The sequence below is a fragment of the Geotrypetes seraphini genome, chromosome 7, assembly GCF_902459505.1.
Source record: "Geotrypetes seraphini chromosome 7, aGeoSer1.1, whole genome shotgun sequence".
In the NCBI taxonomy this organism is placed as follows: domain Eukaryota; kingdom Metazoa; phylum Chordata; class Amphibia; order Gymnophiona; family Dermophiidae; genus Geotrypetes; species Geotrypetes seraphini.
Genome location: NC_047090.1, coordinates 20,185,432 through 20,208,434, shown reverse-complemented (window position 1 = coordinate 20,208,434; position 23,003 = coordinate 20,185,432). Strand labels below are relative to the sequence as shown.

Sequence of the window (23,003 nt, the reverse complement as noted above, 5' to 3'; positions counted from 1 at the left end):
ACGTGGGCGTGGTTAAGGATAGGCACCAGATAGACACTAGTTGGGTGGCAGACTGCATCTAAACATTGTGGAAATTGTAGGCGAATGAAAAGCTGGTCTAAATGTGGTTTCTGCTTGGCTGAACTCGGGTTTCTATGTGCAGAACATAGATGTGCTTTGGGCCTCCGAAATGATATTTTCTACATAGACTTCAGGAATCATTTTTTCCCTCTTTTTCCCATCCTAATAGATTTAATAAGCCACCATATCAATAGAGCACATCAATCAATATAAACATATTGCATGGAAAACATAGTACTTTTCTGCCCAAATAGTAATATGATTTACTTGTTACACCACCTTTGGCTTTTCTGCTTAAAAAGAACTCCCTTTTTTCTCACCAAACAGTGCTGCAATCAGCTTTCTTCAGAGCCAAGAAAGAACATGAAAAAGATATCATTACTGCACACATTACTTCATTTCTCAGCGCTTAAAAATAGAAAAAACAGATACAGACCTTAACATGCATTTTCCTTCCTTGAAAATGGAGGTGTGCAACTGCACAAAGCTGACCTCATTGTGAATGGGATGGGTGGGGGAGGGGTCTTTTTTATATGCATTTGACAATAATTGTTAGAATGTCAAGTGATTTGTACGAATTATTTGATTGAATTTTGTACACTTGATGCAAGAGTTAAAACTGAATAAAGAATTTAAAAAAAAGATGCAGCTTCAAGGTAGAATGCCACAATTAAAAGATGCACTAGGTGTTGAACTCACAACCTCTGTATGATCAGCACAGGATTTTAACACATTGAGTTACATCAGCTTCTACTCAAGTGGATCTCACTGCCCTATCATATCATAGTTGACTGACCTGCCTATTTATCATATGCTTAGGAATGATATCACAGTCACCACAAAGAAAGCATTTGTGGCTCACCACCTTGTCCATCTTTTCAAGCTCACTGGTTCAAATCCCACCTTCACTAATTTTAACAACTTCCTAACAGCTTCCTATTAGCTATCATAAGAGGGTCTAGATCAGGGGTGTCAAAGTCCCTCCTCGAGGGCCGTAATCCAGTCGGGTTTTCAGGATTTCCCCAATGAATATGCATTGAAAGCAGTGCATGCACATAGATCTCATGGATTCCGGCCCTCGAGGACCGACTTTGACACCTGTGGTCTAGATGGTGGACTTTGCTGTTTTTATCAGCACATTTCCCTTTCCAGGCAAATTTATTTTCACCTTCCCATGGCTAGGACATCCTAAGCTGTTATGGGAGGAAACTTTTCCTCTGACAGAGTAAAGCCATTTATGGCTCACCAAGTTAAAGCGCCTTGTTGCATCTTGTCTATCCTCTCCAGTTCACCGGTTCAAATCCCACCCTCACCTTCACTCATTTTAACAGCATACTAACAGCTCTCATAAGTGGTGGACTTTGCTGTTTTTCATCAGCATTCTGCAGTTTTCAGGCACAGATGCATCAGATACATTCATCTGCTCTCAGCTACAAGCCATTGTGGTTGGAATGTATTTCTTTTTATGCAATATCCGCACAGGGCAACAGGTATGAGTTTACTAAAACTTCAGAGGGCTTGGACATATATTGAAGGATGGTACATGTTTTTGAGATGTACCCTAGAGACATTCCTGTTGGTATATTCAGCTTGGCTGGTTGTGGTTTCATGCTTCAGGAGTGTGTGTTGGGATGGAGGAGGGGGTTTAGGATGCGAGAGAACATGCTACTGAGAATTGCTGCAGATCATTTTAAAGATCAACTCAAATATGTTTAAGCAAAGGAATGGCTGACGAGTTTGAAGGTTTTCTGGTAGAAAAATGAATATCAAATATTTGCTAACCGCACTCAAGACTTGAACCCCTGACGTATGGAAGATAAAAGGCACAGAGCTATAAAGGGAACTTTGTTTAGAATTTGGCAACAGAGCCTCTACAGATTAAGCAGATGACAAATGGCTTCTTGTCAAAGCTTTGAGAAGTGAAGGAAATGATTAAAAGTCAGTGCAGCTGTGTTTGGCCATACCACACACAAAGCATGCCAAATCAGATTTGAAAGTTTTCTGGTGGGAAGTCCTAACGGTGCCTATGACGTCAGATGCTACTTAGGTGTGCTTAGTAAAAGAAGGTCCACCAGAGCAACATTTTCTCTTTTAGGACTCCTATTCTGTGTTACTGCTTATGCTGATTTCTGAGACTTTACTTTTCTTGATTATCTTTTAACATTTTCATTCCTATATCTGCCACAACTCTCTCCATTTCACAGGACCATTAGCAGCTATAGTACTATGCAATTTTGATGTCTTTCTAACCTTTTTCATCTTTCCAGGTGACTATGCTGCACCTATGCAAGGAACTCCTTGCTACCAGCTCAGATAACAAATCCAGGTGAGAATGATATATTGCTAGCTACTTAGGTGTCTTTATTAGATAAAAGCTCAGGCAGAACTGATTTCTTCTTTTGGACTCCCATTCTGTGTTATTGCTTATGATGACTTTTTGTCCCCCCGATATCTGCCACAGCTCTCTCCATTCCATTCCACAGGGTCATTAGCAGGTCTGAGAATTAGTGATGATAAAAACTGGTTCCAGGAGTGTTGGCTGAAAAAAAAAACCCATGCTGTTTGAAACTCTGGTGCCAGCAAAATGTATATGCAAGTTACATGAATATGTGGAACCTATAGCAGTGCTATTCCTCATAGAACTAAAGGTAAATATTTTTAGAGTCATAATTGTTAGGCATCCTTATTATAAAAAGAGAACAGTGTTTGTGCTTCTGTTCATTCTAGCTGTTATTCTGAGACTGTGGTGTGACATATTCTCCCAAGACTTCTGCTTTTTATTTTTGCCACAGATGTCTAACATTTTCCTCCTTTTCTCCTGATTTCAGGTTCCCAGAGTGTCTAATGACTCCCCTTGTGTTTCCCAGAGGCCAGAGCAGGTCTGTTCAAACTGGGTTCAGCACACCAGCTTGCACCTGGCCAAAGCTCAAATACTAAAACAGAAAGAATAGGTGAGAATGATGTACTACAACTTTTGTTTGCCCTTGTGATGAATTATATATATTTTCACAATACTAACATGTTTCACACTTTTTTTCCTTCAGACGGGTGTAGTTATTGATGATTTTCTGAGAGAACAGTCAATTGGTGAGTTTTAGGCTCTTTTACAAAGGTGCGCTAAATGAACTCATGCGCTGTTAACGCGTGCATAGGATAACATGCACACGTTAAGATTTACCACGCGCTTAAAGTGGTGCCATTTAGGGTGCCGTTAGCGTGTATTAAATGTTAACGCTTGCATATTGCCCTATGGATGCGTTAGCAGGTAGCGCATGCATTGATTTAGTGCACCTTTGTAAAAGAGAGCCTAAAACTCACCAATAAACTCTTAATTTGTCTCAATCCATTTTCCTTTTTCTACAGCTTGCCTTCTCCTACCAGGAGCAGATTAAGGACCTTAAACAATTCTACCACAGCAACAACTTGGACCTAGGAGTGGCTTACTCTGCATACCTGTCATCCATCTCATCGAACTGCAATTGCCTGATATTACACTTGCATGCTGCTTTCCTATACTGCAATAAAAATCTTAAACCATTTTTCACCTTTTTCCTTAATAAGTACCACTTCAGCTACTTTGTCACATTGACCTTTGTCTTATCTAGTGTTCCATGAGGCCCAGGCTGCAAAGGAGAGAAGTGGGGAGGCCCTTAGGGGGTGGCAAACAGGGTAGCTGGCATGTCTCCTGCCTCACAGCCTGCAACCAGCTTAATATTTGAGAAAATGAGATTATATGAGAGCTGGAAAAGATGAATAAGGTGCAACGAGGTGCCTTAACTTGGTGAGCCAGAAATGGCTTCTTTCAGTCAGGGGAGAAGTTTCCTACCCTGACAGCTTAAGATATACTTAACTGTAGCCATTTTGGCGTGCTTCGGGCGCTCTGCTATGGAGCCACAAGCATGCCGTAGCTACTGCCGTAACGAAGCCTAAAAGGAACAGTATAATCAAACCTGAATTGCTATGATTTTATGGCTTATTGTGAAGGTTGGGGTGTGAGCCTGGTCTGGGTTCGACTCCCTCATGTACTTCAGCTGACACAATACTCATTTTAATAAAAATTACAAGCTACAGACCAATCAAATCTAATTTTGATCTCAAACAGCACATTAACAATACTAGAAGCAATCTATTTCAAAAGTGGAGTTTGCATTTGATAAAAACAGCAGTATTTGACTCCATGTCACATTTATTGAACTGTACTTGAGATTCTGGCTTTTGGGACAATGAAAGCAGTGCTTTAAGCCATTGAGCTACTAGTCTTTTGTCTCAGCTAACTGTGATATGTAAGCTATGATATGACAGGGGAATCAGAAAAACTGGAGTGGAAGGTGGTGTAGCTCAGTGAGTAAAAGCTCTGTGCTAATCTTGCAGAGGTTGTGAGTTCAACTCCCAGCCCGTCTTTTACTTGTGGCATTCTACCTTGCAGGTGCACCTTGATGATCTCACAATGAGGTCACCATTATGCAGCTGCACACCTCCCTTTGCAATGAACTAGAAGCTACATTCAGGTCTGTTCTATGTGTTATTCTGTTTTTAAGCTTGGCAAAATGAAGTTATCAGCTTTCTTTTTGCTTTGAAGAATGAGCTAATTGTAGCAATGTTTAATGAGAAAGAGTGTTATTTAGAGCAAGGAACCTAAAGCTGTGATTTTCATGTGCTGCAATTAGCTAATAACATTGCTTCTGTAGGCAATTTTAAATTCAATATGCTTCTATGGATGTGTTCTGTTTATGTGATGCCTGAATAACAAAATAAAAATCCCTGAACTGTATTTAAAAGATTACTTTGGAAATGTCTAAAAACATCTCTCAAATATAACATCTATGGGATGCCCAGAGAAAGCTCATTGGATGACCTAGGCTGCCTAAATAGCATGCATCTTGCTAAAGCCTTTCTGGAGCTTAAACCACATCTATCTAAAGCAGGAGGAGAGGACACTGCTGTGCTTATCCACGTGGGAACCAACGATGTAAGCGGATGGAAATATGACAGGGAAGAAATGAAGGGCCAGCTCCGCTTGCTCGGAAGAAAACTGAAAGTCAGGGAGGTGAAGGTGGCCTTCTCCGAGATCCTCCCAGTACTGAGAGCGAATGAGAAGAGGCAAGAGGAACTGCGAGCGATCAATGCCTGGAATCGGTGGCAAGTCGGCTTGGGGGAAGGCAGGCAGGCTTCGGGGGGAGCAAGGAAGGCCATTACTGGACCCACAGCAGCACAGCATTTCTTCTGCTGCCATCAGACTGCTGCACGATTTGAAAAAAAAAAAGAGAGAGAGAGATCAAGTGTATGCAGCCTGAGAGGAGAGCTGAGGGGAAGGAGGCAAGGCATGAAAAAGTACTGAATGAAGGATGGGAATGAAAAAGGAGACAGGGAGAGAAATATAGGGTTGGAAAGAGGATAAAGAGTATTTGGAGAGAGGGATGGAGTGAGCAGAGAAAAAGGTCTGGTGGGAGAAAGGGAAAGAAAGAGAACAGTGAAGAGGAGAAGCAAGAAGGGGAAAAGAAGTAAATAAGAAAATGGGTACATGAGGGCATGGTGGGATAGCTTGGGCAGGGGGGTGTAGGCCTACAAGAGGGATCAGACCTTCAGGGATGGTGGCACAGGCCTTCAGGGGGGGCCTGGTATAGAATTACACGGAGGGAGGGAGGGGAAGAAATAATGGGTCTAAAAACAGAGGAGAGGGAGAGAGATGATGGACAATGGGATTTAGGGAGGGAAGGAACAGAAAGGGAGCGAAGTTGAACATAAGGGATGGTGTGGAGGGGGTTAGAGATACTAGATAGGAGTGTAATTGGGAAAAGAAAGGGAGAGATGGTGGACCCTGGGATGGTGGGGAAGGAGGGAGAGATGCTGGATGAAATAGTTGAGAAAAGGTGGATCTGTGAATGGAGACGAAAAAAAGGAAAGATGCCAGACCTCCGGGGGAGGGAAGGGAAACGGAAGGGGAGGACAGAGATGGCAGATGGATGGTTAGCACGGAGAAAGAAGAAAGAAGGAGACCCTGGCAAGCAAGTTATCAGAAGACAACCAGAGCCTGGGACCGACAAGATGTGAATAATGACCAGACAACAAAAGGTAGAAAAACTAATTTTATTTTCTGTTTTGTTATGACAATGTCATATTTGAAACGTTTATCCTACCAGAGCTGGTGATAGACTGCAAACGTGAGCTAGGATTTAACAGAGAAAGAAAAAGTCTTTTTTGTTTTTTTTATTTTGTTTACACCACAGCGCCAGTGTGGTTAGGAGAAGGCAAAGGGGGTGAAGAGGCTATAAATTAAACCCACCAGGATGTTTGGAAAATCAAATTGAATCGAAAAATCGATTCAATGGGCTGAATTGAATCGAAATTTTTTTTCCTGAATCGAGCAGCACTACTCCACACACTCAATTAAAAAACTGCCTTTCACATGTATGAAAATTTATCTTAGGCAGCATTCATGGGGATACCCTGAAAAAGATAGTTGCATATCAGTGGCTGGTTTCAGTGAGTTTAAAATTTGACTGCAAGGGGTTGTGTACTTTGCTCTATATGCCTTGTGTTGGCTTTCTTTGGAATATCAACTTAGATTTAAGATGTATTTTATTTTTAAGGCAATTCATGGCATTGGACTAGGTGAGTGAAACCTGGTTATAGCTTAACATCACAGGCACTGTTCACATAAGGTTCATCTTTCTAACAGATCCTTTCAGGTTTAATGGCGGGACTCTAACTTCTCACTCCCTTCCTTGTGGAGTACTTACTACTACTACTATTACTTTTTATCACTTATATTACACTGAAAGGCGTACACAGCACCGATCATTTTGACATTTAAAAGATGGTCCCTGATCAGAAGAGCTTGTAATCTAACTTGGACAGACAGACATAACATAAAGGATTGGGGATGCAGAACCCAAGGTGAGAGGAGTTAGGAGTTGAAAGCACTCACGAGCAGGTGGGCCTTGAACACTGCCAGAGACAGAGCATGCCATAGGGATTCGGGCAGCTTGTTCCAAGCATACAGCAAGGTATAAAGGATGGACTGGAATTGGCAGAGGAAGAGAAGTGCACTGATAGGAGAGACTTACCAATCGAATGATGCTTGCGGCAAAGAACATAGGAGGAGATTCTCTCTCTTCACTTGTGAGGGGCAGCTGAGTGAGTGCATTTGTAGGTCAGTAAGAGGAGTTTGAATTGTATTCGGAAATGAATGGGAAGCAAATGAAGTGACTTTAGGAGAATGTTAATATGAGTGTAGCGGCTCTTCTGAAAAATGAGTTGTAAAGCTGAATTCTGGACAGATTGGAGGGGTGTGAGATGCCTAAGCAGAAGGCCTGAGAGTAGCGAGTTGCAGTCATTTAAATGCAAGGTGATGAGAGCGTGGATAAGGGTTTTGGTAATATGTTCAGAATGGAAGGGAAATATTTTGGTAATATTATAGAGGAAGAAGCAGCAGGTTTTAACGATATGTTGTATCTGGGAGGTGAAGGAGAGAGAGGAGTCAAAGATGACCTCGAGATTACACGCAGACAAAATAGGAAGGATGAGTGTGTTGTCCGCAGAGACAGAGAATGAGACAGATCAAGAAGGATGAGGATAGAGTAGAGGCCTTTGGATCTGGCCAAGAACTTGTGGTCTATTCTCTTTAATATCTTACTCCACGTACACTTCTCATTCAATCATTAAAATTTCTTCATCAATGCTGAGAATATCCAAGCTGCTCTCTGTCATCAATTCAAAAATTCTATTTTTGTTTCTGATCTCTGTCTACTAAACTGGATGATAATATAACATTTGTAAACCACATTACCATTCATTTAACAAAGTAAAAAAACTACTATAAACAGTAGAATATAGATTCAATCTTCCAAAAATTTCCTAAATAAGTAGGTCTTTAACAATTTCCTGAAGTTTTGATATGATATAGATATAAAAAATAATTGACGAAAATCGGCATCCCAAGTGGCTGCTTGAAATGACAGTAATTCATTATGATATATTTTATAGTGGTAACCTTTGGGCGATGGAAAAATAAAAAAGCACAGCTATTTAAGTAGAATGTCTATGATGAGAAAAAATGAATTGATTTACTAAATAGGCTGGAGCCATACCAGATATTATTTTGTAACATAAGCAGCTAAACTTAAACTTCACTCTAGTCTCCCATAGGGAGCCAGTGCAACTCCCTATAGTAGGGAGTTATATGGTCCAATTTTTTCAGTTTAAAAATCAGACGGATTGCTGTGTTCTGTAATACTCGGAGTCGAACCAGATTTTTTTGGTTACCAGCCAGATGAACAATACTGCAATAGCCAGAGTACTCAGGACAAAGGACTGAACTAATAACCTAAATGATTTGTCATCAAATATGATCTGAGAGTTTCCAAAGCATGAAGAAACATTTTTTTACCAATGCATCAGCTTTCAACACCTAGGATTTTGATTGTAGATACAATGGGATATGTGATTCCATTTAGGGTTATACTGACTGGCTAACAAACAAAAAATTTTAAATTAATTCAACAAAACTACTGCTATACTATCTTCTACCAACAATTTGCCTATTCTTAAAAATATACCTACAATCTCTAAGGAAATCCTATTTCTTTGCGAGATTCTGTCAAACTTCTGGGAGTCACCTATAATAATATTCTTAATTATTATATAATGCACCTGTCTCCAGCCTTATGAAGACATCCTTTCATACCTTACAACTACATTCCATACAGCTCTAAGATGTTTATTCTCTAGTCCTTCAAACAGCTTCTCAGCTAAATTGATTGCAATTAGTCCAGAATACCATTGTAAAGCTTAGAGGACCTTTTACTAAGGCACGCTAAATATTAGCGTGCGCTAAAAGCTAATGCATCCATAGAATAAGAACATAAGAATTGCCGCTGATGGGTCAGACCAGTGGTCCATCACGCCCAGCAGTCCGCTCATGCAGCGGCCCTCTGGTCAAAGACCAGCGCCCTAACCGAGACTAGCCCTAACAGTGCACGCTTTTGTTCAGCAGGAACTTGTCTAACTTTGTCTTCAATCCCTGGAGGGTGTTTACCCTATAACAGCCTCTGGAAGAGCGTTCCAGCTTTCTAACACTCTCTGGGTGAAGAAGAACTTCCTTACGTTTGTACGGAATCTATCCCCTTTCAACTTTAGAGAGTGCCCTCTCGTTCTCCCTACCTTGGAGAGGGTGAACAACCTGTCCTTATCTACTAAGTCTATCCCCTTCAGTACCTTGAATGTTTCGATCATGTCCCCTCTCAATCTCCTCTGTTCGAAGGAGAAGAGGCCCAGTTTCTCTAATCTTTCGCTGTACGGCAGCTCCTCCAACCCCTTAACCATCTTAGTCGCTCTTCTCTGGACCCTTTCGAGTAGTACTGTGTCCTTCTTCATGTACAGCGACCAGTACTGGACGCAGTACTCCAGGTGAGGGCGCACCATGGCCCAGTACAGTGGCATGATAATTTTCTCTGATCTGTTCATGATCCTCTTCTTTATCATTCCTAGCATTCTGTTTGCCCTTTTTGCTGCCGCCACACATTGCATGGACGGCTTCATCCCTTTCCTGGGAGGTCTCTCCAAGTACCACCCCGGACATCCTGTATTCGTGAATGAGATTTTTGTTACCCACATGCATCACTTTACACTTATCCACGTTGAACCTCATCTGCCATGTCAATGCCCATTCCTCGAGCCTGATTATGTCACATTGCAGATCTTCGCAAACCCCCTGCATCTTCACTACTCTGAATAACTTCGTATTCTCTGCAAATTTAATCACCTCGCTCGTCGTACCTATGTCCAGATTGTTTATAAAGATGTTAAAGAGCACGGGTCCAAGCACCGAGCCCTGCGGCACTCCATTGGTGACCCTCTTCCAGTCCGAGTATTGTCCATTTACCCCCATTCTCTGTTTCCTATGCTCCAGCCAGATTTTAATCCATGTGAGTATTTCCCCCTCAATTCCATGGCTCGCAATTTTCTGAAGTAGTCGTTCATGCGGAATCTTGTCGAATGCCTTCTGAAAATCCAGATATACAATGTCGACCGGATCGCCCTTGTCTATCTGTCTGTTTACTCCCTCAAAGAAGTACAGCAAGTTCGTCAAACACGATCTGCCTTTGCTAAAACCGTGCTGATTGGTCCTCATTAGCCCGTGTCCGTCAAGGTGATCAATGATGCTGTCCTTTATCAGTGACTCTACCATCTTTCCCGGTACCGAGGTCAGACTCACAGGTCTGTAGTTTCCCGGATCTCCCCTTGAACCTTTCTTAAAAATCGGTGTAACATTTGCCTACCTTCCAGTCTTCCGGAATCTTTCCCGATTTGATTGACAGATTGGCTATTAGTTGAAGTAGTTCAGCTATGGTCCCTTTCAGTTCCTTCATGACCCTTGGATGGATGCCATCCGGTCCCGGGGATTTATCGCTCTTAAGCCTATCAATCTGTCTACACATCTCTAGACTGACCGTCAATCCTGTCAGCTTTCCGTCTTTGTTTCCTGCATATAGCCTGAAGGGTTCCGTATTCTGTGTACATCTTCTTCGGTAACTACAGAGGCAAAAAATGTGTTCAGTTTGTCGGCAATTGCTGGTCCTCTTTTAGCGCTCCCTTTATTCCATGGTCATCCAACGGTCCCACCACTTCCTTCGCGGGTCGTTTTCCCTTAATATATCAAAAGAACGGCTTGAAATTCTTTGCCTCCTTAGCTATTTTTTTCCTCGTAGTCTCTTTTGGCCCCTTTTGGCAGCTGCGTTGATGTTGTTTGTGCTTGTTCCAGTTTTCGTTCGTTTTTGACATTTTTCATTCCTTAAATGAAGTTTTCTTGTCTCTGATCACTTCCTTCACTTCTACAGTGAGACACGCTGGTTCTTTGTTCTTTTTCCTCTTGGATCCCTTGTTGATATGCGGTATATATAGATTTTTCGCCTCGTTGACTGTGTCCTTAAAAAGGAACCAAGCTTGCTCTAGCGTTTTTACAATGCTTATCCTCTTCTTAATCTTCTTCCCTACCATGAGTCTCATCCTTTCGTAATTCCCTTTTCGGAAATTCAGTGCCGTGGCTGTCGTTTTGGACCGATGGATGCATTAGTGCATGCTAAAACGGCTAGCGCACCTTAGTAAAAGGACCCCTTAGTGTGGGTAAGAAAATATTTGACCAAGTTACCCCTTTATTTTATAGTGAACACTAGCTACCTATTTCATACCAAATTCCTTTTAAGATTCTCATACTGGCTCACCAAGTTCTATCTAAGGGTATTCTATCATTCCTTAGTACTGTTATCATTTCCTACATAGGATCCCACCCACACCTTATGGTCAGCCCAATAATATCTTCTTATTCCTTTCTATCGGGTAGTCAGATTTGAGTCAAACTGTAGCTCCTGCTTCAAAGTAGTTGTTCCATTGCTTTGGGATCAACTTTCCCTAGTTTAGGTTCAAGCCCTCTCACAAGACTTTTAAACAAAAACTGAAAGCTGTAGGGTGGCCAATGTGATGCTGATTTTTAAAGAGGGCTCCAGAGGTGATTTGGAAAATTATAGACTAGTGAGTTTGATATCGATGCTGGGCAAAATAGGAGAGACTATTAGAAAGAATAAAATGACAAAACATATATATATAAGCATTGATTAATGAGAGAAAGTCAACATGGACTTATGGGAAATCTTGCCTCGCCAATCTACTGCATTTCTTTAAAGGGGTGAATGAACATATGGATAAAAGCGAGCTGGCTGGTTGATATTGTGTATTTGGATTTTCAAAAGACATTTCATAAACTACCTCATGAAAGACTTCTGGGGAAATTAGAAAGTCACATGGTTAGGAAGTAATATTCTATTATGGATTAAAAACTAGATGAAAGACAAAAAATTTTTTGGGGGGGAATAGTTGTGCATTAATGTTTATAAGTTTAATGTGCATTTTGTGTAATATTATGTATATTGAAATTGTTTGCACAATGGTAGTTTGGAAATGTAATAGATTTTAAAAAAAGAAAACAGAGAGTAGGTTTATATGGTCAATATTCTTAATGGAGAAGGGTAAATAGTGGGGTTTCCAAGGGGTCTGTGCTGGACTGCTGCTTTTTAGCATATTTATCAATGATCAAGAGATGGGAATAACTAGTGAGATAATTACATTTGCTGCCGACACAAAGTTGTTCAAAGTTGTTAAATCGCAAGAGGACTGTGAAAAATTGCAAAGAGGACTTTGGGAGACTGGGCATCAAAATGGCAGATGATATTTAATGTGAGCATGTTTAAAATGATGCATGTGAGAAAGAGGAACCTGAAATATAGATATGTGGTGCAGGGTTCCACGTTAGGAGTCACTGTTCAGGAATAGGATCTAAGTGTTATTGTTGAGGATACATTGAAATCCTCAGCTCAATGTATGCAAGCAAACTGAATGTTAGGAATTATCAGGAAAGGAATGGAAAAACAAAAATGAAAATGTTATAATGCCCTTGTATTGCTCTTATGGTATGGCCGCACCTTGAATACTGTGTGCAATTCTAGACGCCGTATCTCAAAAAAGATATACCAGAATTAGAAAAGGTACAGAGAAAGGTGACAAAAATGATAAAAAGGATGGGACAACTTCCCTTTGAGGAAAGGCTAATGCGGCTAAGGCTCTTCAGCTTAGAGAAGAGACGGCTCAGGGGTGATATGACAGAGGTCTATAAAATACTGAGTGGAGTGGAACCGTAGATGTGAATCGCTTGTTTACTCTTTCTAAAAATACTAGGGCTAGGGGACATGCAATGAAGCTACTAAGTAGTAGATTTAAAATAAACTGGAGAAAATATTTCTTCACACAACGTGTAATTAAACTCTGGAATTTGTTGCCAGAGAATGTGGCGAAATCAGTTAGCTTAGCAGGATTTATAAAAGGTTTGGATAATTTCCTAAAAGAGAAGTCCATGGGCCATTATTGAGATGGCTTGGGGAAATCCACTGCATATTTCTAGGATAAAGCAGCATAAAATCTGTTTCACTACTTGGAATCTTGCTAGGTATTTGGAACCTTGGTCAGACACTATTGGAAACAGCATACTAGCTTGATGGACCTTTGGTCTGTCCTAGCATGGCTGTACTTATGTTCTTATTTTACAAAGACATTTTCCCCAGATTAAAGAGTCTGTCTGTACCTTATCCTAATCAAAGGTCATCATCCTAATCCAAGGTCTTGACTCTACTCCCCATCCTTCCCTTCCTTTTATACCCTAATTCCTTCATCATCACATATGATTTTTACCAATGTAACTTACGCCTCCTAATGCATCTTTCTTGGTGCATCCCCTTTCAAATGGCTTTTCTGTATGTAGCTTGTTTTGTTGGGGAGGATGGGATATATAACAAATTTAAAAATAAAAAATATATAAATTTTCCACTTAGATACACATTAATGAATGGCAGTATATCAAATAAAATGAACTATGAATTATAGGTTAGTGAAGACGTGTGTTCATTTCCTGCAGCTATTTCAATTATGTGGAGTTTGCTACCAGCTGAAATTAGAAGTTGAATTTGCCTTTCAGGAAATTTATATGTTATATTATGGGGAGCAACAAATAATTTTGTTTTTAACTTTATGGGAGTTAATCTATAAGAAGAGACACCCAATGTAGTAGCACACCGTTTCAAAACAGCCATGTGTTAACAGAGCTAGCCACAACTAACCCAAAGTTTGACTTTTACCTGATATATTTCCATGAGAGCAGCACAAATTAAGGCAAGCTTCTTCAGTTGATGCATGGACTGGCTCAACGTTCATTACTCCTTTTGAAAGAGCACTTGTTATATTGATGATTAAATCTGACAGCTTCTCTGTAGAGCATTGTTGACTGGTACAGAGTATAGGGCTCATGTATAACACCAGAAGCAGCACAGAGCTACAACGCCAGTTTGTCTGGGAGTCCATGTTTTCTCTAGATTTTGTCATTTTCAGAAGGTGAAAGTGGGGAAATGTCCTGTAACCTTTGCAGAACGCAGGATCATCTTATGTCAAAGACAAATGAGCTCTGGACTTATTTCTGAAGCAAAACAAAAAGATGGAATGCCATAGGAAAGAGTCATCATAATTTTTGGTTTAACATTTTTCACTAAAATTGTTGCATTAATAAAATAAAAGTGCAAACTGATCATATTTACTCATATAGCATGCTCAATGTACAGAATACTGCTAAATCTTAAATAGACTCCAAGGCTGAAGCTCTCCTTTACTTGTTTAAACCTCATGTTCAATATCATGCTGCATGAAAAATCATGTACTATATTAATATTTTAAGATACCCTGGTGAAGAGCTCTGTCCATTTTAGAGGGTTAAGCCACAAATAAAATTTTCTATGGGGACTTATGGCACCACACTTCCTAGTGTAACAAACTCGTGTCAGAAAATTGCCTACCATTTGGCTGTCTGGTCTAACCATTCCTCTCAGCTGCGCACACAACCTTGATGAGAAAAAGGGGAAGAATCTGCAAAGGTAAAGGAAAACATGTAGGCAGGTTAACACTGTTATAATAGAAACAAAATACTTGTGGAGAGTTGATGTCCAAGATGAAGGCTTTATTTAAACAAATATATAATCCACATAAAAATGTCTAGGGCCTGAACCACTGGAAACATATGGACTCAACACGGTCCGTGTTTCGACACTATTGTCTTCCTAAGGGGTCCCTGTAGGTCCTATAAGCAGGCTTGTGGATTAAATACTAAAATTCATTCCCGCTTTTGAGTACATCTCATCATTTGCTTTTAGTACTTAATCCACAAGCCTGCTCATAGGACCTACAGGGACCCCCGAGGAAGATAATAGTGTCAAAATATGGTCCATATGTTTCCAGTGGTTCAGGCCCTAGAAATTTTTATTTGGATTATTTATTTGTTTAAATAAAGCCTTCATCTTGGACATCAAACTCTCCACAAGTTTTTTTGTTTCTGTTGGTTTTCCTTTTGTGGAGGAATTAAGGTCAACTCTCTTGCTTTGTTGATAACACTGTTACAATAACATACAAATGAAACAATGTAACAAAAACTAATCCTGAATTTTGCTTTGTTGTCATTAGAAAAGTAAAACATTGTATATTTCAACTAGGCATTATTCTAAAAGAATACAATTAATATTGAAAAGTAGGCATAGCAAAGTAGTGTTACAAGAAGCAGTAAGCTGAAGTCTGAATGAAACAAAATTCCAGTTTTACATGGTGACATCATAAAAAAGCTGAAAAACAAAAACAAAGGTTAAGATTGTTTTTTCTACTCTACAGGATATTAACTTCAAAATTGTTGAAACAGATGTGACACTGGAATTGATCTTCACAAAGGCTTCTCTTCTACTGTCTCCTCTTCTTGGGCACAGTGCACTAAACATGCAAAGGCACCAGGGTACATGTTGCATAGGGCACAATTCACCTTGTATACTGGTGCTAAAAACTGTTTCAGGACCAGAAGCATGTTCAGAACTCATGGATCAACATTTCCTGTCTGCTAATCTTGCGTGTATGAGATCAGCAGACAGAAAGCACTGGCATGCCAGTTTACAAACCCCCCCCCCCAAAAAAAAAAACACAAAACAACCCACGCATCATGCTTCTGGTGCTGGCAGAGACAGTAAATAGCAGTTGACAAATTGCAGGACAGACCTTTGCGGTTCAGTTTAACTCAGGGGTGTCAAAGTCCCTCCTTGAGGACCGCAATCCAGTCGGGTTTAAAGGATTTCTCCAATGAATATGCATGAGATCTATTAGCATACAATGAAAGCAGTGCATGCAAATAGATCTCATGCATATTCATTGGGGAAATCCTGAAAGCCCGACTGGATTGCGGTCCTCAAGGAGGGACTTTGACACCCCTGGTTTAACCGAAAGAGGCATATGGGGAAAATTATAGTGGCTCGATGAGAGAAGAGAAGGGAGGTGCTACAGAACAGAGACATGACAGCATACAAAGGAATGCGGGCAAAGAGGAAAACGTTTGATCTTGGCGTAAGAGGAAAGAAGAAGCAGGAGTCATATGGTGAAGGGAGACAACTGGGAACACACAAAGGTAAGAGTAGGAAGGAGGCATGAAATGGATAAGGTATTGTAAAATTATGTCCTACCTGTTAATTTTCTTTCCTTTAGAAGCAGCAGATGAATCCAGAGACAAGTGAGCTATATCCCACTTGGCTCTGGATTCATCTGCTGCTTTGCTAAGGAATGTAAAATTATGTCCTACCTGTTAATTTTCTTTCCTTTAGAAGCAGCAGATGAATCCAGAGCCAAGTGGGATATAGCTCACTTGTCTCTGGATTCATCTGCTGCTTTGCTAAGGAAAAAGGGAGTTAAAGAAATGGGAAGGGTAGGAGACAGCTTAAAAGGATGTGGGGGTTGTCCTCCCTCCCTTTCCCCATAAAAAAGAGAGAAGATAATGGTGCTTGCACTATTATCTTCTCTTATAGAGCAGAAACAACGACTCACCACCCCCTCACGTAGAAAAAGTTACTACACATCCGCACACGCCCCTGTAGTAAGTGTGTCTCACCCGGGCCCTGACTCCGCCAACTTTTCGGCAGCTCTTCTCCGCGCTGCCCCAGAGACACCCGCACTCTGACCCTGCCAGCTCACTGAATAGACAGAGCGGGTTGCCAAGCGACTCTACTTTTTTTTTTTTTTAAGCTTCCTGTCACTAGACGCCGCTTCCTCCACTCTCCAGCAACTACCGAAGTAAAGGAATGTGAGGCGAGCTCTCTTCCGCGCATGCGCACCCCCCCATTGCTACGTCACAGCTCGTAAAGCAAAAGTCGCCAGTACTGCGCATGCTTGCGGGACTTCGGCCGTGGCGAACGGGGCATACTGGGAAAAATGCGAAGATGTTTTAGGGGTGTTGGGTGGTGGACGTGTTCTTCTCTTACCTCCTCCGGCTAACGCAGCATGGCGTGTCTATAAAATCGGTCACTGTGACCCTGTGCTTATGCTGGATAGAGATTTTGCCACGCAGGCTGCCAGAACTCTGCGTTGTGGCGCGAAAGGCAAAGAGCGCTACAGTATAGAGGGCAGAAAGATGTTTGGGCGGGGTGTAAGTAGATTAAGGTGGTGTGATTAAGCAGGTTTAGTGATGGGTTTCCGCAGGTCTCGGGCAGTTTTTTAGGCCAGTTTCAAAGGAACTTGCCCAGTCACATTTCTCTGGTCCTTTTGCACTGCAGCTCAGATTTTTAAAGGGAAGCTCTACTTATGATACTGTCTCCACCAGTAACACTTTAGACGCATCACAGACATGCACATGCTGTCATTTTGTTAACATACTTTCCTCACTCTCTCAAGACACCTACACACACATACTCTCTCCTGAAGCTTCTGCTACGTGTGCTGTCAGTGTCCCCTACCTCCTGCAACCAGCTCTTTCTACTATCATATAAAGTTTTGCATGCTCTGTACTACAAAATAGACCTCTCAAATTTTCCCCAACCCAACCCAACATTACTACCGTTGCTCAACACCCCCCCCCCCATACTTCCTCTCTCCTCCCCAAACTCCCGCAACTCAGTTCTACTTCCTGTAAGCAGAGCAGTCCTATTGGTTAGATCCTATCACAAGCTCAGTGATTAGAGTTGCTTTTCAGTGCTCCACCCTCACCACCTTCCCATTGGTTGGATCCTACCACAGTCCCTGCTCTGGAAAGGGGAGTATTGGAGAACTACGAAGGGCTAATCTTTGAAAAATACCCAGACGCTTTAGCCATCCTCCTGGCTCTCAAACTTGAAAGTATAAAAAAAGTCTGTAGAACCTGAAAAAATAAAGATAGTTGGCAATCCCCGGCTTCTGACTCCCGAGCACATCTGATAAGAGTCCCCTAAATCTTTGGATCCTATGTATATGCCTAGTTTGCTTATGCTTCAATTCAGCTCTGTTGCTCTGTTTTTGGAGTTCATCTAACAGTTTCTGGCTTTTTAACATAAAAAGCCAGAATGTAGGTTTCTGTGCACTTTTAAGCTTTTTGGACTGGTTTAGCGGAGAGTATCAGAAAAGTTTCTTGGGCCCGACCTGGAGCTTATGCACTAGTGAAGAGGCAGAAAAAGACCGAGACTGTTTACAGTAACATGGGAGCAGAACAAAGTGCAGAAGCTGATCAGAAGCAGAATGATTTGAACATCTCAGGTGAGTCAGGATAGGTGTAAGAAATTGTGCTTGTCTGGTTAAGTTAGAAAAATAACTCAGAAATCATCTATCAATGCATTAGGTGGGTTGGTACTCTGTAATTACAATGTAGAGCAATGACAATGATATTAAATCTTGACCCTGATACCTATAGCTTAGAAGAATTAGGTTTCCCAGATCTCAGCAAACTACGGGTTGCTTTTGACAACTGTTTTGATTCCCACAACTTTCCTGGGGGGATCCTAGGCAGTCTGGTTTTCAAAATATCCAAAACGAATATACATGAAATTGATTTACATACACTGCCTCCTTGGTGTGCAAATCTGTCTCATTGTAGATATCCTGAAGACCTGACTGGCTGAGGTTCCCCCAGGACAAGTTTGGGAATCACTGAGCTAAGGGCTCAGCTGGGACATGTAAGCATAGGTTTGAAACCCTGCAGGTTGCTTTAAATATTCAAAGAAGGATCTGTCACTTGCCAAACTGCTAAAAGCTGTTGATGTTCCTGCTGTACACTGTTGTTACAAAGGGAGCTTAGGTGTGAAGATTGATTGGAGCCATGCACATTCTTGGACCATGAAGACAGACAGACCCTTGAGCTGTCATGTCAGTTGAAAGAATTCCATGTTTTCTGCTTAGAGTGGTTAGCAATTGGTGGGATATATTTAGAAAGAATTTCATGTTTCCTGTTGACATGAAGGGTGTAATCAAGTGTACAAGTGGGTGATACTTCACATAAAAGATTGAAAAACCTTTAAAAAATCCACAAGACAAGGATTCAATAAAGCAAGGTAAAGTGATGACTTGTGTACCTCACTCATAAAAGACCTGGCAAAATGTATATATGCAAATGTGTATCGGAAAAATCAACTGCAACCTGCACCAACCCAGGCTTTTTACAGGCTGAAACGTGAATCCATGTTAGGTTCTTCATTTATAATAAAGTCCTCTGGCAAATCACTCCTAGCCTAAAAGTAATTTGCCAGAGGACTTTATTATAAATGAAGACCCTAACATGGATCAATGTTTCAGCCTGTAAAAAGCCTTCATCAAACTGGGTCGGTGCAGGTTGCAGTTGATTTTTCCGATGCACATTTGCATATATACATTTGGCCAGGTCTTTTATGAGTGAGGTACACAAGTATGATCCAGTATTGCATCCTTTTTTTTTTTGTTTGTTTGGTACTTGAGTTTTGATTTGTATTGTAAATGGTTTGGATGGCTAAAACCCTTGGGTAGTATATCAATTTTTAATAAAAACTTGAAACTTGTTGAACAGATGTGAAAACAAATCTATCCCATATTTTTCAAGACTTTACTCTTGGTTGTTTTCAAATGTTGGTTTTCATTATTCCTCCCCCCAAAAAATGTAGGGAAGACTTGTGGGAACTGTTTCCAACCCCTCTGTGCTATTGCTATGTTTTTGACTAGATGGAAAGAGGGACAGATGGTTTGAATGGAACAATATCCAAATATTCTGCTGTATTGCAAAGAATAAATTAAAATCAAGTGACATTGTAACATAGTAACATAGTAAATGACGGCAGATAAAGACCCAAATGGTCCATCCAGTCTGCCCAACCTGATTCAATTTAAATTTTTTAAATTTTTCTTCTTAGCTATTTCTGGGCAAGAATCCAAAGCTTTACCCTGTACTGTGCTTGGGTTCCAACTGCTGAAATTTCTGTTAAGACTTACTCCAGCCCATCTACACCCTCCCAGCCATTGAAGCCCTCCCCAGCCCATCTTCCACCAAACGGCCATATACAGACACAGACCATGCAAGTCTGCCCAGTACTGGCCTTAGTTCAATAATTAATCTTATTTTCTGATTCTAGATCCTTGGTGTTCATCCCACGCTCCTTTGAACTCAGTCACAGTTTTACTCTCCACCACCTCTCTCGGGAGCGCATTCCAGGCATCCACCACCCTCTCCGTAAAGTAGAATTTCCTAACATTGCCTTTGAATCTACCACCCCTCAACCTCAAATTATGTCCTCTGGTTTTACCATTTTCCTTTCTCTGAAAAAGATTTTGTTCTACGTTAATACCCTTCAAGTATTTGAACGTCTGAATCATATCTCCCCTGTCTCTCCTTTCCTCTAGGGTATACATATTCAGGGCTTCCCGTCTCTCCTCATACGTCTTCTGGCACAAGCCTCCTATCATTTTCATCGCCCTCCTCTGGACCGCCTCAAGTCTTCTTACGTCCTTCACCAGATACGGTTTCCAAAATTGAACACAATACTCCAAGTGGGGCCTTACCAATGACCTGTATAGGGACATCAACACCTTCTTCCTTCTACTGACTACGCCTCTCTTTATACAGCTCAGCATCCTTCTGGCAGCAGCCACTGCCTTGTCACACTGTTTTTTCACCTTTAGATCTTCGAACACTATCACCCCAAGGTCCCTCTCCCCGTCCGTGCATATCAGCTTCTCTCCTCCCAGCATATACGGTTCCTTCCTATTATTAATCCCCAAATGCATTACTCTGCATTTCTTTGCATTGAATTTTAGTTGCCAGGCATTAGACCATTCCTCTAACTTTTGCAGATCCTTTTTCATATTTTCCACTCCCTCTTCGGTGTCTACTCTGTTACAAATCTTGGTATCATCTGCAAAAAGGCACACTTTTCCTTCTAACCCTTCAGCAATATCACTCACAAACATATTGAATAGGATTGGCCCCAGCACTGATCCCTGAGGGACTCCACTACTCACCTTTCCTTCCTTCGAGCGACTTCCATTAACCACCACCCTCTGGCGTCTGTCCGACAGCCAGTTTCTGACCCAGTTCACCACTTTGGGTCCTAACTTCAGCCCTTCAAGTTTGTTCAACAGCTTCCTATGAGGAACTGTATCGAAGGCTTTGCTGAAATCCAAGTAAATTACATCTAGCATATGTCCTCGATCCAGCTCTCTAGTCATCCAATCAAAAAATTCAATCAGGTTCATTTGGCACGATTTACCTTTTGTAAAGCCATGTTGCCTCGGATCCTGTAACCCATTAGATTCAAGGAAGTACACTATCCTTTCTTTCAGCAAAACTTCCATTATTTTTCCAACAACTGAAGTGAGGCTCACCGGCCTGTAGTTTCCTGCTTCATCCCTGTGACCACTTTTATAAATAGGGACCACATCCGCTCTCCTCCAATCCCCAGGAATCACTCCCGTCTCCAGAGATTTGTTGAACAAGTCTTTAATAGGACTCGCCAGAACCTCTCTGAGCTCCCTTAGTATCCTGGGATGGATCCCGTCTGGTCCCATCGCTTTGTCCACCTTCAGTTTTTCAAGTTGCTCATAAAAACCCTCCTCCGTGAACGGCGCAGAATCTACTCCATTTTCTCATGTAACTTTGCTAGACAATCTCGGTCCTTCTTCAGGATTTTCTTCTGTGAACACAGAACAGAAGTATTTGTTTAGCACATTCGCTTTCTCCTCTTCACTTTCCACATATTGGTTCCCAGCATCTTTTAGCCTAGCAATTCCATTTTTCATTTTCCTCCTTTCACTAATATATCTGAAAAAATTTTTATCTCCCTTTTTTACATTTTTAGCCATTTGTTCTTCCGCCTGTGCCTTCGCCAAACGTATCTCTCTCTTGGCTTCTTTCCGTTTCACCCTGTAGTCCTTTCTGCTCTCCTCTTCTTGGGTTTTTTTATATTTCATGAACGCCAACTCTTTCGCCTTTATTTTCTCAGCCACTAGGTTGGAGAACCATATCGGCTTCCTTTTTCTCTTGTTTTTATTGATTTTCTTCACATAAAGGTCCGTATCCATTTTTATCGCTCCTTTCAGCTTAGACCACTGTCTTTCCACTTCTCTTATGTCCTCCCATCCTAACAGCTCTTTCTTCAGGTACTTTCCCATTGCATTAAAGTCCATACGTTTGAAATCTAGGACTTTAAGTATTGTGCGGCCGCTCTCCACTTTAGCCGTTATATCAAACCAAACCGTTTGATGATCGCTACTTCCCAGGTGAGCACCCACTCGAACATTAGAGATACTCTCTCCATTTGTGAGGACCAGATCCAATATCGCTTTTTCCCTTATGGGTTCCGTCACCATTTGTCTGAGCAGAGCCTCTTGAAAGGCATCCACAATCTCCCTACTTCTTTCTGATTCCGCAGAAGGAACATTCCAGTCCGCATCCGGCAGGTTGAAATCTCCCAACAGCAGAACCTCCTCTTTCCTTCCAAACTTTTGGATATCCACAATCAGATCCTTATCAATTTGCTGCGATTGAGTCGGAGGTCTGTAGACTACACCCACGTAGATAGAAGTTCCATCTTCTCTTTTCAGAGCAATCCATATCGCTTCTTCCTCTCCCCAGGTCCCTTGCATTTCGGTCGCTTGGATATTGATCTTTACATAGAGAGCTACTCCTCCACCTTTATGACCATCTCTGTCCTTCCTAAAAAGATTATATCCCGGTATGTTTGTATCCCATCCATGTGATTCACTGAACCATGTCTCTGTGATAGCAACAATATCTAGATCTGCCTCTAACATCAGGGCTTGCAGATCATGAACTTTGTTGCTTAGACTGCGAGCATTTGTGGTCATCGCTTTCCAGCTATTTTTCAGCGATAATCTCCTTTTTCGTATGGATTTTTGTGTCGTTTCACTTTCCGTTGCAATACTAAGAAATGAGTTGCTGATATTGCTTATGTTGCAGCCTTTACTACTATCACATCTTTTCTTTTGCTGGGGGTGGTCTCTATAATTGTTCTTCGTACATACACCACCCCCACCTTCTAGTTTAAATGCCTAGAAAAATATTGTCTAAATTTCTCTGCAAGGTTTCTTTTTCCTGCTGT

General features: G+C 41.3%; 2 protein-coding genes across 8 annotated transcripts in view; one reads left to right on the top strand and one right to left on the bottom strand.

Annotated features, from left to right (window-relative positions):
- Positions 1-17,433, bottom strand: part of MANSC1 (MANSC domain containing 1) — a 43,028-nt gene extending 25,595 nt beyond the window's left edge. The window contains exons 1-3 of one of the 3 annotated variants that reach the window (XM_033952207.1): positions 17,409-17,433; positions 14,451-14,520; positions 13,743-14,077 (exon numbers count right to left, since the gene is read on the bottom strand). In XM_033952207.1, the coding sequence (XP_033808098.1) occupies positions 13,743-13,986 (244 nt within the window). In that variant the 5' untranslated portion in view covers positions 13,987-14,077; positions 14,451-14,520; positions 17,409-17,433. Of the gene's footprint in view, positions 1-13,742; positions 14,078-14,450; positions 14,521-16,503; positions 16,726-17,408 lie in introns of those variants that run through there. The other 2 variants (XM_033952206.1, XM_033952205.1) reach the window with 2 other exon arrangements.
- Positions 17,434-17,567: 134 nt separating this feature from the next.
- BORCS5 (BLOC-1 related complex subunit 5) overlaps positions 17,568-23,003 on the top strand; it is a 224,355-nt gene continuing 218,919 nt past the window's right edge. For all 5 annotated transcript variants that reach the window (XM_033952212.1, XM_033952210.1, XM_033952211.1 and 2 more), the window contains exon 1: positions 17,568-18,180. In XM_033952212.1, coding sequence (XP_033808103.1) covers positions 18,123-18,180 — 58 coding nt within the window. In that variant the 5' untranslated portion in view covers positions 17,568-18,122. The remainder of the gene's footprint in view (positions 18,181-23,003) is intronic.